At 45.3% G+C, this 19,450-nt stretch overlaps 1 protein-coding gene and 1 pseudogene across 6 annotated transcripts; both read left to right on the top strand.

Moving 5' to 3' along the window:
* LOC117834591 (uncharacterized) overlaps nt 1-19,450 on the top strand; it is a 30,470-nt pseudogene extending 11,020 nt beyond the window's left edge.
* On the top strand, nt 13,785-15,707 carry LOC117833532 (disease resistance protein Pik-2). Of its 6 annotated transcripts, none has more exons than XR_011898918.1 (4): nt 13,785-14,128; nt 14,268-15,077; nt 15,285-15,386; nt 15,569-15,707. XR_011898918.1 is itself a non-coding variant. In XM_072295565.1 (3 exons), the coding sequence occupies exons 2-3, from the start codon at nt 14,278-14,280 to the stop codon at nt 15,307-15,309; spliced, it is 825 nt and encodes a 274-aa protein (XP_072151666.1). In that variant the 5' UTR covers nt 13,884-14,128; nt 14,268-14,277; the 3' UTR covers nt 15,310-15,447. The 6 variants fall into 6 exon arrangements, 2 of the variants coding, with proteins under 2 accessions (XP_072151666.1, XP_034568973.1); XR_011898917.1 differs by having other exon boundaries at nt 15,543-15,680; XR_004635488.2 differs by having other exon boundaries at nt 13,789-14,128; nt 15,244-15,386.

Raw genomic sequence — 19,450 nt, 5'->3', positions numbered from 1 at the left:
ATTCTCCCCGAGAATAATGAATTACCGTCCACAACATATGAAGCTAAACAGATTATTTGCCCTCTCGGATTGGATGTTCAGAAGATACACGCATGCCCTAATGACTGTATCCTCTATCGTGGTGATGAATACGAGAAATTGGATGCTTGTCCCGTCTGCGAAGCCCTGCGGTATAAGATCAGGCGAGATGATCCTGGTGATGTCGAGGGGCAGTCTCCCAAGAAGAGAGTTCCCGCGAAGGTGATGTGGTATTTCCCTATAATACCACGCTTGAAGCGCTTGTTCAGGAACAAGGCGAATGCTAAGTTGATGCGATGGCACAAAGAAGACCGTAAGGAAGATGAGATGCTGAGACACCTCGCAGATGGGGCACAGTGGAGATCAATTGATAGAACATTCCCAGACTTTGAAAGTGAAGCAAGGAACATAAGGTTTGGTTTAAGCACTGATGGATTCAATCCATTCGGTGAGTTGAGTAGTGGTCATAGTACTTGGCCTGTGACCCTTTGTATGTTCAACCTTCCTCCTTGGCTGTGCATGAAGTGGAAGTTCATTATGATGCCGGCGCTTATCCAAGGCCCAAAACAACCCGGCAACGACATTGACGTGTACCTAAGGCCGTTGGTTGATGACCTTTTACAGCTCTGGAAGGAAGAAGGTGTACATGTGTGGGATGAGGATAGACAAGAGATCTTTAATCTACGAGCACTGTTGTTCGTAACCATCAACGATTGGCCTGCATTGAGTAACCTTTCAGGACAGACAAATAAGGGATATCGGGCATGCACCCACTGTTTAGACGACACAGATAGCATGTACTTGAAGCACTGTAAGAAGGTCGTCTATATGGGTCAGCGTCGATTTCTCCCTGCTCACCACCAGCTGAGAAAGAGCGGGATGCATTTCAAAGGGATGCCAGACCATCGTAAAAAACCTGCACACCGTAATGGAAAGCGTGTGTTCGAGATGATGAAGGATGTATATGTAGTCTTCGGAAAGGGACTTGGTAGCCAACCTGTTCCGAACGATGATAACGGACATGCACCCATGTGGAAGAAAAAATCAATATTTTGGGAGCTACCTTATTGGGAAATCCTAGAGGTTCGCAACGCAATAGACGTGATGCACCTGACGAAGAATCTTTGCGTGAACGTGCTAGGCTTCATGGGTGTTTATGGAACCTCAAAAGATACATTGGAAGCACGACAGGACCTGAAAGCCATGGGGCAACGAGATGACCTACATCCGGAAAAGAGAGATAATGGACAGCACTACTTACGTCCTGCCAGTTACACTCTCAGCAAGGAGGAGAAGGATAGCATGTTTGAATGCTTGAATAGTATGAAGGTCCCGTCTGGGTACTCCTCGAATATAAAGGGAATAATAAATATGAAACAAAAGAAGTTTACAAATCTCAAGGCTCATGACTGCCACATGTTGATGACCCAGTTGCTTCCGGTTGCACTGAGGGGTGTTCTACCAGAAAATGTCCGGTTGCCGCTCGTAAAGCTATGCGCGTTTCTCAATGCGATTTCGCAGAAGGCAATCGATCCATCCAAGCTATCAAAGCTACAGAACGATGTGGTGCAATGTCTTGTCAGTTTTGAGTTGTTATTTCCACCATCCTTCTTCAATATTATGACGCACTTACTGGTTCACCTAGTAAAAGAGATTGGTATTCTCGGACCTGTATACCTGCACAATATGTGGCCTTTCGAGAGGTTCATGGCAGTCCTAAAAAACTATGTTCGTAATCGTGCCCGTCCAGAAGGAAGCATCGCCAGGGGATATGGAACAGAGGAGGTGATCGAGTTTTGTGTTGATTTTATTGATTCAATTGACTCGATTGGGGTTCCAACTTCACGCCACGAGGGGAGGCTCCGAGGAATGGGCACCCTTGGAAGGAAATCAAGTTTGAGCAATGATACTGATTTGTTCGACAAGGCACACTACACTGTTCTACAACAGTCATCCTTTGTGTCTCCGTATATCGAGCAGCACAGGCAGATGGTAGCTTCCAAAAACCCGACCAAATCCGATGCTTGGCTTACCCGTCATCACATGGAAACTTTTCCCTCCTGGTTGCGCCAACAACTTATGGGTAACTCTGAGATTCACCCACAGCTTGCCTGGTTAGCCAGGGGACCTGCTACCACAATCGTCAAATTCCAAGGCTATGAGATAAATGGTTACACATTTTACACGAGAGCCCAGGACCAGAAAAGCACGAACCAGAATAGTGGTGTCCGCATAGATGCCATGGACAGAAATAATAGCAAGGAGTCGTATTATGGTTTCATACAGGAGATATGGGAACTCGAATACGGACCGCTGTACATCCCTCTATTTCTTTGCAATTGGGTGAAGCTAACTGCCGTCACCAAAGATCAGTACGGAATGACAATAGTAGATCTGAGCAAGATTGGATACAGTGATGACCCATTCGTACTTGCCAATGATGTGCATCAGGTGTTCTATGTGAAGGACATGTGCAGCAAACCCAAGAGGAATCCAGAAGAGACATGGGAGCCAAAGTGCCACATAGTTCTTCCAGGTAAAAGAAAAATCGTGGGAGTCGAGGATAAAACAGACCAATCAGATGATTATGATCAGTTTGATGGCATGCCTCCATTCGCCGTTGAAGTTGATCCAAGCATCCTGCTATCCAAAGAAGAGGCTCCGTACTTACGCCGCGATCATGATCAAGGAACTTTCGTGAAGAAGAAATTTTGCAATGTTGTATTGTAATGCGTTAAATGTACATGACCTTTGTGTATTAATTGATACAATTTGTAATTTACCCTATGTATGATTTCATGTGTTATTAAATTTGTTAGGTGAAGATTTTTTAGATATACATGAACATTGTTAACCACATACTAACATGGATTTTTCTGCGCATTCAAATAATTTAATTGAATAATTTATTGATCACAGCAATGCAGTAAAATAAATATTTTACAGGCTACATGAGTTGGTATAGAAATAATGATTACTTCATACTTATTGTCAATTTACTCGTTAATTAAATATATTTTTGCATGTACAAAATCTGAGAAGGTTTTGTTTTTCATCCTGGAATGCAGTGAAAAGGTTAAATAAAATCCATTTCCAAAAAACAGGCGGGAGAAGAAAAATAGGAAAAAAGACCTTTTGTCCCGGGTGCTAACAGCAACCGGGACAAAAGGCCCCCCTTTTATCCCGGTTGCACACGGCAACCGGGATAAAAGGGTACGTTTCGTCTCCCGCCCGAACGTACCCTTTTATCCCGGGTCCCGTCACCAACTGGGATAAAAGGCCCCCCCTTTTATCCCGGTTGGTGACGGGACCCGGGATAAAAGGGTGCGCTCCCAGCCCCACCTGGCGGGGGCACCCTTTTGTCCCGGGTCCCGTCACCAACCGGGATAAAAGGGGGGGGGCTTTTATCCCGGTTGGTGATGGGACCCGAGATAAAAGGGTGCCCCGCCAGGTGGGGCTTGGAGCGCACCCTTTTATCCCAGGTCCCGTCACTAACCGGGATAAAAGGCCCCCCCTTTTATCCCGGTTGGTGACGGGACCCGGGACAAAAGGCTCTTTTGTCCCGGGTCCCATTACGAACCGGGATAAAAGGGGGGGGGGGGGGTTAAAAGGCACTGTACTCCCTTCTACCCCCCGCCAGTTCCACACTTAGCGAAAATTTCGCAAGTCCCGCGCTCTCCGCCGTCGCCGCCCGTCCGCCTCCCTCGCCGGCCGCCGCCGTCGTCGTCCCCCATTGCGCCGTCGAAGTCCCGCATTGCGCCGTCGTCGTCCCCCGGCCGGCCCTCCTCGATCCCCTCCTCGTCCGTCGACGGGCCCAGCCCCCGGCCACCTCGTCGCCGGCTGCATCGCCCCTCGTCGCCGGCTCCATCCTCGTCGCCCCTCGTCGCCCCTCGTCGCCATCCCTTGTAGCCGCCGTCGTCGTCTTCGCCTCGGCCGCCGTCGTCCCGCCGTCGTCGTCTTCGTCCTCGTCGCCGCCCCGGCCGCCGCTGTCCCGCATGCCGCCCGGCCGCCGCCGTCCCGCCGCCCCGGCCGCCGCCGTCCCGCCGCCCCGGCCGCCGCCGTCCCGCGCGCGAGAGGTCTGCCGCGCCGGCCGGTGCGCCGGGAGAGGGTTTTCTTTTAATTTTTAATTTTGTTTTTTTTAGATGGAATTGTAATTTTGTTAAGTTAGATTTTTAGATTTCTAATTTTGTTAAGTTAGATTTTTAGATTTCTAGTTAGTTTGTTAAGTTAGATTTCTAGTTAGCTTGTTAACTACCGTCCCGCCGTCGTGATCGCCGCCGTCCCGCCGAGTAGCTACCGTGAGAGCCGCCTTGTAGCCGTCGTGATCGCCGCCGAGTAGCCGCCGTGATCGCCGCCGTCCTGCCGCCCATCACAACGTAGTAGGCACCGCCCGTGGTTCCGGTGAACCGCCTCCGCCGTACCGCCGCCCTGACCGCCGCCGTCCCGCCTCCGCCGCCCTTATCGCCGCCGTAGAAATTCGTCAAAATTCGTAGAAATTTGTAGAAATTCATAGAAAATCGTAGAAATTTGTAGAAATTCATAGAAATTCGTAGAAATTTGTATAAATTCATAGAAATTCATAGAAATTTGTAGAAATTCATAGAAATTCATAGAAATTTGTATAAATTCATAGAAATTTGTATAAATTCATAGAAATTCATAGAAATTTGTAGAAATTCATAGAAATTTGTAGAAATTCATAGAAATTCATAGAAATTTGTATAAATTCATAGAAATTCATAGAAATTCATAGAAATTTGTAGAAATTCATAGAAATTTGTATAAATATTCCGGACTTTGTACGATTCATGTTATTTTATGATTTCATTATATACATGTATGATTCCGGACTGTCATTATATACAAATTTGTATTAAGACGATTTCATTATTTTATGATTTCATTATATACAAATTTGTATTAAGACGATTTCTATGACTGTCATGTATGATTCCATGTATGTTTCCAGCAATAGTTGAAATGGCAGACGATGAGACCGCAAGGTATATCATGGAGCAGATAATCGCTGGTGATGGTAGTGGCGACAACGTTCCACTATCATACACGGATGAAGAGGGCACCCAGGCGGACATGTTCCTCAACATGTCTGCCGATGGGAATGAAGAGCAACAGCCGCAGCAACAACTTGCCGTGGCGGAAGGTTCCGGCGAGGTATATACAACCATTCTTGTATTGTTTCACGCCACCGCTACTACTACGTACTAATTAACGAATCTTGAACTGTTAGCCCTCCGGATCGACACAAGGGCAGAAGACCCGAGGTCGTACAAAGGTGATGGAAGGGAGGCTTGTCATCACCGAAGTTACAGAAGAGGGCAGGCCGGTTGCTCCTGAGAAAGTAGCAAAGAAGTACGTTAGTCAAATCGGGGCAATCGTCCGGGACAACGTGCCTATCAGTATCAGAGAATGGAAGAGCAGAAGCGATAATCCGTACGCCCTTCCAGAGACAGAAAAGAATATGCTGTGGGAAGACGTGAAGAGACATTTCACATTCCCCGAAGGATATAGCGAGAAGGATGTCAAAGCGTGGACACTTAAGAAGATGGCTACTCAATTCCAGACATTCAAGAAGATGCTGGACACCCACTACATCAAGAAGGGCAAAACTCCAGACTTCAACGCGTGGCCCAAGTTGAGGGACCACTGGGATGCATTTGTTGAATACAAGAGGAGTGAAGAAGGTGTGAAAAAGATCACGACCAACGTTGCAAATGCTAGTCAGAAGGGCTACCACCATCATTTGGGGTGAGGTGGGTATGGCTCAGCAATTCCCAAGTGGAGAAAGATGGAACAAGATCTGATCGAACGGGGAATCATACCTGCAACTATTGAATGGCCCGAACGATCAAAGAACTGGTACTACGCTCATGGAGGCTCCCTAAGCCAAGAGGATGGGACGCTGATTTTCAATGATAGAATACGTGAGAAGGCCGAACATCTCATGAAGAACATTGAAGATTCCAAGGCTGGGAGGTTGAGGGTGGACCGAGAAAATGATGAGCTCACATTGGCCCTCGGTAATCCAGAGCACCCAGGACGTTGCCGGGGGTTCGGGGTGGTTCCGTGGAAGTTCGCTTTCCGAGGCGACAGCGCCTCTTACAGAAGCCGGAAGCGAAGAAAGGAACAGATGGAGGAGAGCTGGCGGCAGATGCTAGAACAAAGAATGATGGATGAAATCAATCGGCGGGTGGCCGACGCAATTGCGGAGTTGGCGCAATCTGGAGCAATGCCGAATCCTCACACCGCCAGCCCTTCTCAACGCCTCGGGAGCAGTTGTGCTTCTACAGGGGTCCCCGATGCGCAGACGCCCAGGTTACCCGTGGAGGAGCAACGGTTCCCCGTGGATGCCATCACGCAATGGACCTCGAAGGAACCTGCAGCACCACTCAAGAAGTCACGAGCACCGCCTCCCAAGCAAAGACAGCCTCGAAAGAAGAAAACAAAGGTCGACCCTGAAGTGGCTCACAAGGAACGCTTTGAGGCAATGTCTCATGCGGAACAGTGGACAGAAATCCAACGAGAGGCCAGTGAGTGGTTCAAGAAACAAGCCGAATTAAAAAAGGCAAGGGAGATGGAGCCACCGCCAGTAAGTCGGCGGGATTTAAACTTTTTTATCAGGATGGAGGAAGGAGCAAAGAAAAGGATACCACTCTTGTCAAACTATGAACGGGCTCTAGTAAAGGCTGATGAAAAGGATAAAAGAAAAGGAAAATCATCCTCCAAAGGTCCAGTCCCCGACCTCAGCCATTTATCAAAAAAAGATGCTCAACGGGTAAAAGCAATGCCCTTGGATCAGCAAGCAAATATATTGAAATTCATGGAAGAAACAGGTCTGGGACTTGATGAATGCATAGGGCAAGTCGAGACGCCAACTGCACCGCCCCCTGAGCCGAGATGGCCTTATGAGCTAGGCAAACCTCTAGTGAAGCCTTCAATGCTACGGAAGCTGTCAACAAAGATGTACGAATTCCATCAATGGTACATGACGGCATCCGCCAACTCGAGGGAGATGATCGGCATGAAGGTAAAACCGATAGATTTTCACGGTGAAGGGGAGAAAGTGCTGTGGCTAGACTTCAAGGATATATACGAAGTGTACCATCATGATGCCCTGGACGTCTCTCTGATCAGCGCTTGGATTCTGTAAGTGTCCGTTTATTATCTCTACATGTAAATTTTGGCGTGCGTCACCGTACTAACTTCATCTTCCATTTCATGTAGGATGCTAATTCAGACATGCCGCCGAGAGGCGTACCTACATGTAGGCTTCATGGATCCATCTGTAGTTAACCAACAACAGATACAATTAGCGCCGGAAAAAACCTTTGCGGAAATATACAATTTCCTACACAAACAAACATTCAAGGATTTCATACTACTTCCATACAACTTCAAGTAAGTGTGTGTATACCGTCTACTTTCGATGTCTTTTTCCTTATCTCTACATGTTAGTTAGCTCTAATATGCATGAACATTTTACGCACGCAGCTTCCACTGGATCCTTATTATAATTGAGCCTGAAAGAAGCCACGTCACTGTCTTTGATTCGTTAAGGAAAGATCCGGTGGACTACCAAGAATTGCAAGACATGCTAGGCTTGTAATAATTCTGGACCTTTATCTCTATGCAAAAATTTATTTCCTAAATTTTATCCCTATTACACTATGTCATTCATTATTCTAATCCGCAGCGTATGGAAACAATTCATAAGGACACACAAAGGTCCATTCAAAGAAAATCTTACATGGAACACAGACTTCCCGGTACGTATGAAGTCTGCACATTTATTACATTGTATAACACGAATAGTTCATAACTTATTTTTTTCCGCACTGAAGTGCTTAAGACAGGAACCCGGGAATAATCTATGTGGCTACTACATCTGTGAGCACATGCACAGTTTTTTGGGACCCAAGGGACGGAAGATGACGCCGCACAACTTTAAAGTACGTAAAATAAATATATTACTAGTTAATTATTTTCTAGCTCCTTATATGTATTTGTTCATGTAACATTCACAAATTTCCAAATTATAGATGTTAAATATTCAACAAGGACTCTTGAAGGAAGAAAGAGTAGCGGCAATATGTGAAGGTCTCATTGGATTCATAATGGACGAGGTGGTAGATCCAAGAGGAGAATTTTATTACGATGGACGACAATTAGACACTCCTCTCAGCAACACCACGACGGGAAAATCGTAGGAAGATACTTTGATTTATTTGTATATATAATACGCGCTAATTATGATCGATTTGTACTAAGCTAGTTGAATTGTGTATATGAATTGTGTATAAGGATTGTGTATATATATAGTAATTGTATAATTACAAATCCCATTCGTTTAAATACTAGTTGATTTCGTTCTAAAAAAATCTCAACTACAAGGTTAACAAATTAAAAGGGCCGCGGTACTACTATACGTATATGTGATGCATGCATGAAAAATTCAGGCGTCACCAGTGCCATGCAAGCGCAATTTAGTCCCGGTTGGAATTGAGCCGGGACTAAAGGGACACCCTTTAGTCCCGGTTGGTGTCACCAACCGGGACTAAAGGGCCTGTCCTGCGCCTGGCGTGGCAGGCCCTTTAGTCCCGGTTGGTGACACCAACCGGGACTAAAGGGGGACCTTTACTCCCGGTTAAAAGACCCGGGACTAAAGACCCCCCCTTTTGTCCCTGTTGGTTTATCCCGGATGGATATCCGAGAGATATGCACCCTACCAACCGGGACTAAAGGTCAATTCTCTACCAGTGAGGATAAGGTATGGTCTAGGAAAGTAAAAGAAATGTCCTATGACATAGAGGACACCATTGACACATATATGATGCGATGCAAGGGGAGGGAACCGGTCGAACAGCATGGCTTCAAGAAAGCCATTGATAAGACGCTCAAATGGTTCAGGCAGCATAAGATTCGTCGTAAGATTGCTACAGAAATCAGAGAGATCAAGAGTCATGTCATAGAGGTGCACGAGCGGCGCCGCAGGTATGAGGTCAGCCTTGGTGTTGATAAACCTGTTACTGTGGATCCTCGCTTATTTGCTCAGTACATGGAGGTGAAAGAGCTTGTTGGCATTGATGAGGCAAGAGATGAGTTAATCAGCAAGATTATGATAGAAGAGAATGAAGTTCCCAAGAAGCAAGGCAAGATAGTTTCAATTGTTGGATTTGGAGGCTTGGGAAAGACAACTCTTGCCAATGCAGTGTACAAAAAGATTAGAGCACAGTTTGATTGCTATGCTTTTGTTTCTGTTTCTCAAACTCCTGACCTCAAGAAACTGTACAACAGCTTGCTACATGATCTAAGCAAGAACATCAATGACGAAACATTGGATGAGAGGCAGCTCATAGAAGTACTCAGAGAATTCCTTGAAGACAAAAGGTACAAAAGCATTCCTTTCGCCAATTTATACATATGAACTTTTTTTGACTGATAATTTATGCCCTCTGTTCACAATACTATAAGTCTACATAGGGTTAATTAAATGTTCATGCACGTGGCACCTATTAAATTATAAAATACAGCCACTTAAGTTTTACCACAGCATTATTAAGTACAAATAATTTCCTCACTGGACCTCCTTTAGTGTTGACAAAATTCTGAGTGGACTTATTTTATCCACAGACTTGCCAATCCAGCTGCTCCCGAGCTATTTTATTTTAATCATTAAACCATCAGCAGTGGTCTAGTTTGCTTAATTTTCTTGTAGCTGGTATATGAACAACATTAGAGCTTTCTTCAGTCCTTAAACCACTATTTTTGGCTAATAACTTGTCATATGTGTAGGTATTTTGTGGTTGTTGATGACGTATGGGATATATCAGTTTGGAAAATGATTAGATGTGCTTTGCCTGATAATGATGTTGGATACACTATTATTACAACCACCCGTATTTCTCATGTTGCTGAACAAGCTGGGGGTCCTTACAACATGAAACCTCTTTCTTTGAATAACTCTCGAAAACTACTATATAGAGGAATATTTGGTAATCGGAACAAAGACAACAATGAAGCAGAAGAAAAATATCATGAGGAGCTGGCCGAAGTATCTGACAAAATATTGAAGAAATGTGCTGGTGTGCCATTAGCTATAATTACGATGGCTAGTTTGCTAGCTTGCAAAGAAAGAAATAAATTGGAGTGGTATGAGGTGTACAATTCTATTGGTACTGGTCTGGAAAACAATCTAGATGTAGAGAATATGAGAAAGATTTTGTCATTTAGCTATTATGAGCTACCATGCCATTTAAGGGCTTGCTTGTTATATTTGAGCATGTTTCCTGAAGATTATAAAATTGAGAAGGATCGTTTGATAAGGATGTGGATAGGCGAAGGTTTTATGCAATCTAAGAAAGCAGGAAAGAGCCTATTTGAACTCGGAGAGAGTTATTTCAATGAGCTTATAAACAGAAGCATGATCCAACCAATACATGATAGTCGAGATGATATGATATCAAGTTGTTGTGTACATGATATGGTGCTTGATCTTATCCGCTCCTTGTCAAGTGAAGAAAAATTTGTTACTGTACTAAGTAATATGGGAGGCTCATCTCCGACAAATACAATTCGAAGGTTGTCCCTTCAGAATGGCCAGAAAAGTCATGTGATGGCTCAAGCTACATGGAGCTTGCAACATGCAAGGTCAGTTGTTGTCTTTCCAGTTGCTGCTTCTCTAGTGCCGCCTCTTGACTGCTGCCGAGTTTTACGTGTTCTGGATTTAAAGGACTGCAATCTTTCACAAGCTAATAGTATCCTTAAGTGCCTTGCGAATATTCATCACTTGAGGTACTTGGGACTTCGTCGGACAGGTATTGCTCAGCTCCCGGAAGAAATAGGAAGCCTGCAGCTTCTACAAACATTGGATGTAAGGCTCAACGAAATTTCCAGGTTGCCTTCGAGTGTTGTCCAGCTAAGCAAGTTGATGTGCCTATACATTGACCGAACTACAATAGTTCCAAACGGAATTGGAAACCTGACATGCCTTGAACAGCTTTCATGTTTACGCATTGATGACTCCACAAGAAACATTATAGAACAGTTGGGCCAGCTAACTGAACTAAGGCAACTGCATATTCGACTCACCGAGCCCAACGGCAAGCTGTTGGAGTGCCTGTGCAAGCTACAAAAGATGGAGGAACTATTTATCAAGGACAATCATGGTCCATGCAGCATCGGCGTATTGGATGCCTGGGTCGCCCCTCGACATCTCCGCGTATTATGTACACAAGGCAGCTATTGGTTTTCAACACTTCCGGCTTGGGTGAATCCATCACTTCTTCCGGACCTTACCCAGCTATGCATCGACGTGAGGGAACTACATCAAGCCGATCTCGAAATCCTTGGGAGGTTGCCAGCTCTCCGCTATCTATCTCTGGAGGTGGACAACAGGAACCACAGTATCATTCAGAGATTCGTTGTTGGTGCTGATGCGTTCTCGTGCCTTGTAAGTTGTTACTTCAGTCAATTTGTGTGGCCAGTGGTATTTCAACAGGGAGCTATGCCAAGGCTCAGAGCGCTTGCGTTCTGGATGTTTTATGTGCGGGAGACAAGAGGTATTACCTGCAATGACGGTAGTCTCGACTTAGGCCTGCGGGAGACAAGAGGTATTACCTGCAATGACGGTAGTCTCGACTTAGGCCTGGGAAACCTGCCATCGCTGCAGCATGTCCAGGCTAACCTGCTATGTGATGGTGCTGGCAAGGAGGAGGCAGAGCAAGCCAAGGCTGCGTTGATGCATGAAGCCGAAAGGCATCCCAATCATCCCTGCCATGATATATATCTTTGTGTTTGATGTGAGCTAGCTCCTGCTGTTATTCCTTGCTTCTCTCCTATTCCCCTTTCTTCCGGGCTTAGTTTGCATTTGCTTTTTCTCCCCATATTTATTTCTCAGATTATTTTGAACTTTACATTTCTCAGATTGAAGTGATGGACCATGGACTGTCAGAGACTAAGGTTTACACAAGAGGCTTATCTGCTAGGTTACCTGGAGGACGTTGAAGGTTACACCGATTACACCAAGACTGCTGCCCCAGCTGAGAAGGCTTACACACACGACTCAAGGTTACATGACAGAAGCTTCAACTTCACATCCAAGTCTGTACCATCTAGGGAAGAGACAAGGGCCAAGTTGCACATGCTTGGAAACTCCTTCAACTCTTGTTTCCAATACAACAAATGGAGCATCATTTGGACATCCGAGCTAGGAGTTATGACCATTTTAGTAAAGATTGCACAAAAGCTGAGAAGACGCGCGTGAACCGAAGAAGACTTCATGAATGCTTCCACTAGATGGCGTTTAAGCTCTCAACGTGGTCACTTCAGTTTAGATTTATCTTACACCCATCTAGGAGGGTTGCTCCTAGTATAAATACCCCCTATGTACTACTGAAAGCTCATCTTTGATCAATATAAATTATTAGCCATAGTCGCTTGATCATCGCAACTAGGACGCACATGCTCTGTTTTGGCGTGCAGTGAAAGTAGTGATCCAATGCTCTGTTTCAGTGTGCTTTTTCTGTTGTGTGCGTAACTCTGCTCCGCAGAACATGGTGGCTTGCTATGTCCTGTTGTTATTCGTTGCTTGTCTCCTTTTCCCATTACATCAAAACTGAGTTTCCCATGGAAGTGTCACATGTGTGGGTCAGATTTGGTTGGTGAAGTACTATTACGATGTCTGCCATATGCATGTACGCTTGCATTGGAACCTGGAGGTCATCCTAGCCGGCTAAATTTTACTCTATTTTGCAGTACTATAATGCCGCACGTCGACATTATAGTACTGCCAAAAAATAAACATCTACGCTAGAAGCTACCTTCCTCTAGGATTGTACGTACACTGGAAGATTTCTTCAAGAACAAAGCTTGCATGAACAACATGTCTACCCTTTATCGAAAAAATAAACATGTCTGCGGAGTGGAGACTAATGTCACGGCTTGTCCCGGGTGCCCAGTAGCATGTATAGGCATGGTTGCACCAAACTGCAAGTGATGAAAAAAAGATCTTGACAGTGGACGGGGGTGATTGGATTTGCCAAGAAATTGCAAGGAACCACCACAGTCGACAGGGACTAAAGAAATTGCACCGTAAGTGATCAATTAGTTTCTACACTGAGAGCCATACCGCAGACCTTGACCTCGTGCCTGGCCGTGGTTCTCTGGACAAACAGATGAGGCGGAATTCAAAGTCCTTGTCAAGTGTAACGTGCAATCGTTAGAGTCACATGGGCCACGAATGATAGGCTTCAATAGTGACCTGTTGTATTAGCTCTCTCGTCTTCCAGTATGAATGGTCGTTCGGCTGGTGAGGCCGATATTAATTGTTGCATCTATTTGCAGCTCCTGACATGTTGCAGAATTGTAAGCATAAGCAGAGACTTGGTCAATGCAGCCAGGGAGGAAATTGGAAAACGTATATACAAAAACATGCTGGCACATGAGACCATAAGAAATTCTCTTGCAGCAGAATGACGTCTCTCTGTTTTTTTTTTTTTGCCTTTTTCCTCAATATGAAGGTCAAACTCGTATTTCTTCAAAGCCAACATGGACTTGCCGGCGGCCGCACCTACTCCATGGAAGAGGCGTACAGATAAGAGCAAGTAATCAAGAGAAACAAGTGCATGGGAGAGCATTATATTGCATTTGTCCAGAAATTGCATTAGTATGTCAAGAACTCACGATAGTGACCGGAGAAAAGGCAGCGAAACGGAACGGGAAACGTTTGAAGCGTGGGGAGACCTTGGTCTTGACCTCGAGTCGTCGACTGGAGTGAGCACGTGAGCGTGGCCCTCCTGGACAAGCAGCGGCCAGGAGCAGGACGTGCAGGGATCCAATAATTCCCTTCTCCTTCGTGCTGGGCTCTTTCGTTCTCTTCCAAGCCAGCAGCGACCAGCAAGTATTGAGTTCGGTAGTTGTACAGCGAGTGAGCGGTAGCTCATTGTTACCTTCACCGTCCGCTTCCAAGGCATCATTAGCGACCACAGAGCATTGAGCTGGGTGGCTGCAGCAGCGAATTCGAATCTAGGGAGCTTGGTCCAGCGACGAGCGGCGGGGAGCCTTCACCGGCGGCGACGAGGCTCCATTGCGACCAGTAAGTCCTTGCTCACACATTCTCGTTCTTTACTGCTACTAGGCCAGGATCTTTTCTAGTATTAAACTGGCCTAAGCAAGAGTCTTCAAATCGATTCGCACACACATACATGATTCTCACTTTTTTTTCGCTCATCCAGGACTGATCAAATGGCGGTCATGGCTGGGGCACTGCCAAGCGTCATAAAAAAACTCGGTGAACTGCTCATCGGAGAGTACAATCTGCAAAAGGGGGTGAAGGGTGAGATCAAGTTCCTCCAATCTGAGCTCGAAAGCATGCAGGGTGCCCTCGAGAAGGTCTCCAATACACCAATAGACCAGCTTGACATTCAGGACAAGATCTGGGCTAGGAATCTGAGGGAGCTGTCCTATGATATAGAGGACAGTATCGACACATTCATGGTCCGTGGCAAGTGCAATGAGCAGGCCAACCTGCATGGCATCAAGAAGTTCATTGATACAAGTGTTGGTTTGTTTAGAAAGGCCAAGATTCGCCATGGGATTGCCACCGAGATCAGAGACATCAAACGCCGTGTAGAAGAGGTGGCCAAGCGGCATGATCGGTACAAGTTATTAAACAGTAATGTAGCTAAGCCTGTCACAGTCGACCCTCGATTATTTTCTCTGTACGAGAAGGTGACAGAGCTCGTTGGCATTGAGGAGGCAAGAACGGAGATAATTTGGATTCTGATGGAAGGCGATGAAGTGTCCAAGCAGCAAGACAAGATAGTTTCCATTGTTGGGTTCGGAGGCCTGGGAAAGACAACTCTTGCTGTTGTGGTGTATAAAAAGCTCAGAGCACAATTTAAGTGCACAGCTTTTGTTTCGGTATCTCAGACACCTGACCTGGAAAAATTACTCAATCACATGTTCTATCAACTTGTTGGGAGGGAAAGTAATAAAAGCAGTGATGTTACCAACGAGCTCAGAGAATTCCTCGAGAAGAAGAGGTATGAAAGCATCTCTCAGATCAATTGATTGGCATCTATTTTTATCTATATTTTTGTTTGTTTGTATTTTCAAGTATGGACATTGATAAGCTTTCCCCTTGTCTCCTTGTTTGTATTTTGTTTATTTTGTTTGTTTGTTTGTTTGTCTGCCTCCACCATCGATAAGCTTTCCCCTTGTCTCCTGTCCATCCGGTGGTTCCAAGGCAGCAGCAAGCTTGGCGTAGGCAACTAACAGCTCCTCGGCAGCAAGTTGGTACCAATCTAGCGGTGGGAATTGTCACTCCGGCGACAAGGAGAGTGCGGCAACCGGTGAGTCCTCGCTCACTTCCATTCTTTGTGCCCGTCTGCAGACCTCCGAGGGCACTAGGCAGTAGGCACTCGACAGCACTATAATTCATCATCACGCGCCCCTGCTTGCTACACCTATACCCATAGCGTACAACCTTACTCATTGCTCTTGCCAAGGGACAAATCCATGGAGATCGTGACAGGGGCAATTCCAAGCCTCCTGCACAAGCTCGGTGAGTTGCTAGTTGGCGAGTACAATCTGCAAAAGGAGGTGAAGGGAGGGATCATCTTCCTCCAAGCTGAGCTCGAGAGCATGCAAGGTGCCCTCGAGAAGATCTCGAGGACACCAGCAGACAAGATTGACGACCAGGACAAGATCTGGGCTAGGAAAGTGAGAGAGATGTCCTACGATATAGAGGACAATATTGACAAATTTATCATGCAGTGCAAGGGGTGGAAGACGACCGAACAGCATAGCTTCAAGGAAGCCATTGCTAGGACCCTCAAATGGTTCAGGCAGCCTAAGATTCGTCGTAAGATTGCTACAGAAATCAGAGGGATCAAAAGCTGTGTCATCGAGGTGCACGAGCGGCGCAGCAGGTATGAGGTCAGCCTTGGTGTTGATAAGCCTGTAACTGTGGATCCTCGCTTATTCGCTCAGTACACGGAGGTGAAAGAGCTTGTTGGCATTGGTGAGGCGAGGGATGAGTTAATCAATAAGATTTTCATAGAAGAGAATGAAGTTCCCTTGAAGCAAGGTAGGATAGTTTCAATTGTTGGATTTGGAGGCCTGGGAAAGACAACTCTTGCCACTGCAGTGTACAAAAAGATTAGAGCACAATTTGATTGCTATGCTTTTGTTTCTGTTTCTCAAACTCCTGACCTGAAGAAACTGTACAACGACCTGCTATATGATCTTGGCAAGAGCATCAATGACGAAGCATTGGGTGAGAGGCGGCTCATAGAAGTACTCAGAGAATTCCTTGCAGACAAAAGGTACGAAAGCATTCCTTTCGCCAATTTATACATATGAACTTTTTTTGACTGATAATTTATGCCCTCTGATCACAATACTATAAGTCTACATAGGGTTAATTAAATGTTAATGCACGTGGCACCTATTAAATTACAAAGTACAGCCACTTAAGCTTTACCACAGCATTATTAAGTGCAAATAATTTCCTCACTGGACCTCATTTTGTTTTGACAAAATTCTGAGTGGACTTGTTTTATCCACAGACTTGCTAATCCAGCTGCTCCCGAGCTATTTTAGTTTAATCATTAAACCATTAGCTGGTATATGAACAACATTAGAGCTTTCTTCAGTCCTTAAACAACTATTTTTGGCTAATAACTTGGCATATGTGTAGGTATTTTGTTGTTGTTGACGACGTATGGGATATATCAGTTTGGAAAATGATTAGATGTGCTTTGCCTGATAATGATGTTGGATACACTATTATTACAACCACCCGTATTTCTCATGTTGCTGAACAAGCTGGGGGTGCTTACAACATGAAACCTCTTTCTTTGAATAACTCCCGAAAACTACTGTATAGAAGAATATTTGGTAATGGGAACAAAGACAACAATGAAGCAGAAGAAAAATGTCATGAGGAGCTGGACGAAGTATCTGACAGAATACTGAAGAAATGTGCTGGTGTGCCATTAGCTATAATTACGATGGCTAGCTTGCTAGCTTGCAAAGCAAGAGATAAAATGGAGTGGTACGAGGTGTACAATTCTGTTGGTACTGGTCTGGAAAACAATCTAGATGTGGAGAATATGAGAAAGATTTTGTCATTTAGCTATTATGAGCTACCATGCCATTTAAGGGCTTGCTTATTATATTTGAGCATGTTTCCTGAAGATTATAAAATTGGGAAGGATCGTTTGATAAGGATGTGGATAGGTGAAGGTTTTATCCAATGTGAAAAAGCAGGGAAGAGCCTATTTAAACTCGGAGAGAGTTATTTCAACGAGCTTATAAATAGAAGCATGATCCAACCAATACATAATAGTCGAGATGATATGATATCAAGCTGTCGTGTACATGATATGGTACTTGATCTTATCCGCTCTTTGTCAAGTAAAGAAAACTTTGTTACCGTAGTAAGTAATATGGGAGGCACATCTCCGCCAAATACGATTCGGAGGTTGTCCCTTCAGAATTGCCAGGAAAGTCATGTGATGGCTCAAGCTACATGAAACTTGCAACATGCAAGGTCAGTTGTTGTCTTTCCGGCTGCTGCTTCTCTTGTGCCGCCTCTTGCCTGCTGCCGAGTTTTACGTGTTCTAGATTTAGATGGCTGCAATTTTTCACGAGCTAATAGTAGCCTTAAGTACCTTGGGAATCTGCATCATTTGAGGTACTTGGGACTACGTAAGACAGGTATTTCTCAGCTCCCGGAAGAAATAGGAAACCTGCAGTTTCTACAAACATTAGATCTAAGGCACAACAAAATTTCTAGCTTGCCTTCGAGTGTTGTCCAGCTAAGAAAGTTGATTTGCCTATACATTGGCAGGTCTACAAGAGTGCCAAACGGAATTGGAAACCTGACATGCCTTGAACAACTGTTATGGTTATGCATTGATGACTCCACCAGAAACATTATAGAAGAGTTGGGCCAGCTAACTGAATTGAGGCAGCTGTCCATCCAGCTAACTAAATTGGACGAGTGGAACCACAAGCTATTGGAGTGCCTATGCAAGCTACAAAAGATGCAGGAACTAGTTATCGCTGTCTATGCTGATGAACGCAACATCTGCGGATTGGATGCCTGGGTCGCCCCTCGAAATCTCCGCATACTGAGTACAATAGGCAGTTGTTGGTTTTCAATACTTCCAGCTTGGGTGAATCCATCGCTTTCTCTAGACCTCACTAAGCTATCCATCACCGTGAGGGAGCTACATCAGGTTGATCTCGAAATCCTCGGGAGGCTTCCAGCTCTCTGCTTTCTACAGTTGGAGGTGGACAACAAGAACCTTAGTATCATTCGAGGATTCGTTGTTGGTGCAGGTGCGTTTCCGTGCCTTGTAAGCTGTTACTTCAAGAAATTTGTGTGGCCAGTGGTATTTCAACAGGGAGCTATGCCAAGGCTCAAAGTGCTTTCGTTCTGGCGGTTTTATCTGCGGGAGGCAAGAGGAATGGCCTGCAATGACGGTAGTCTCAACTTGGGCTTAGGAAACTTGCCATCGCTGCAGGATGTCCGGGCTGACCTGCGATGTGATGGTGCTGGCAAGGAGGAGGTGGAGCAAGCCAAGGCTGCACTGATGCATGAAGCTGAAATGCATCCCAATCATCCCCGTCACTATATTTTTATCTAGGTGCGCCAGATCCTGATTGTTATTCCCCTTTCTTCTAAACTATATTTGTGTTTATTCCTCTATTTGAGATGGTCGATCTCCAGCTGATCTTTCACCACGCCTTTCAGGTTTTTGAGGGAGCTATCTTATGACATTGAGGATATATAGCATCGATGCATTCATGGTGCGCGGCTTCGCTGTCAAATTAACACAACTTAAGCTATTCGTTGGCTTGCCTTCTAAACAGCTGATGAGCCGTTGTTTCTAGACATTATATTTCCGATGCGGTGATGACGAAAATATATAAATGTCAAAATGAGTTGCAGACCGAAGGGATGCAGAATCCTCTCAGATTGATGTGACTTCGTGAAACATTAGAGCCCAATCCCATCAAATGGATTCGTGAAGCCATCGGATTCCACCAGGGCACAAAGGGAAACAGACGCAATTGTTTACCTGTCCTTGGGTCCTCCATGTCGAGGACTCGAGGGAGAGGTCGAGGAGCTCGGGGTCGGGGATGAGTCAGATGGAATAGTTTTCCTTTTGTTAACGTTGCCTGTGCGGGAGATGGGAAGAATCTCCAATAGTGATGGTGGTTTCCACTTGGGCCTGGAGAACCTGCTGTCACTCCAATATGTTACCATTGACTTCCGATACGGTGGCGCCAGCAGTGAGGAGGTAGAGGAAGCGGAAGCTGCACTCAGACGTGTAATTGAAAACCATCCTAATCGTCCCACTCTTTGGATATGATAATGAAGATGAAGGTGCTGCTAGCTCCA

Source organism: Setaria viridis, chromosome 8 (genome assembly GCF_005286985.2).
Source record: "Setaria viridis chromosome 8, Setaria_viridis_v4.0, whole genome shotgun sequence".
NCBI lineage: Eukaryota > Viridiplantae > Streptophyta > Magnoliopsida > Poales > Poaceae > Setaria > Setaria viridis.
The sequence above is the reverse complement of the archived record's forward strand: the minus strand, read 5'-3'. Positions and strand labels throughout refer to the sequence as shown.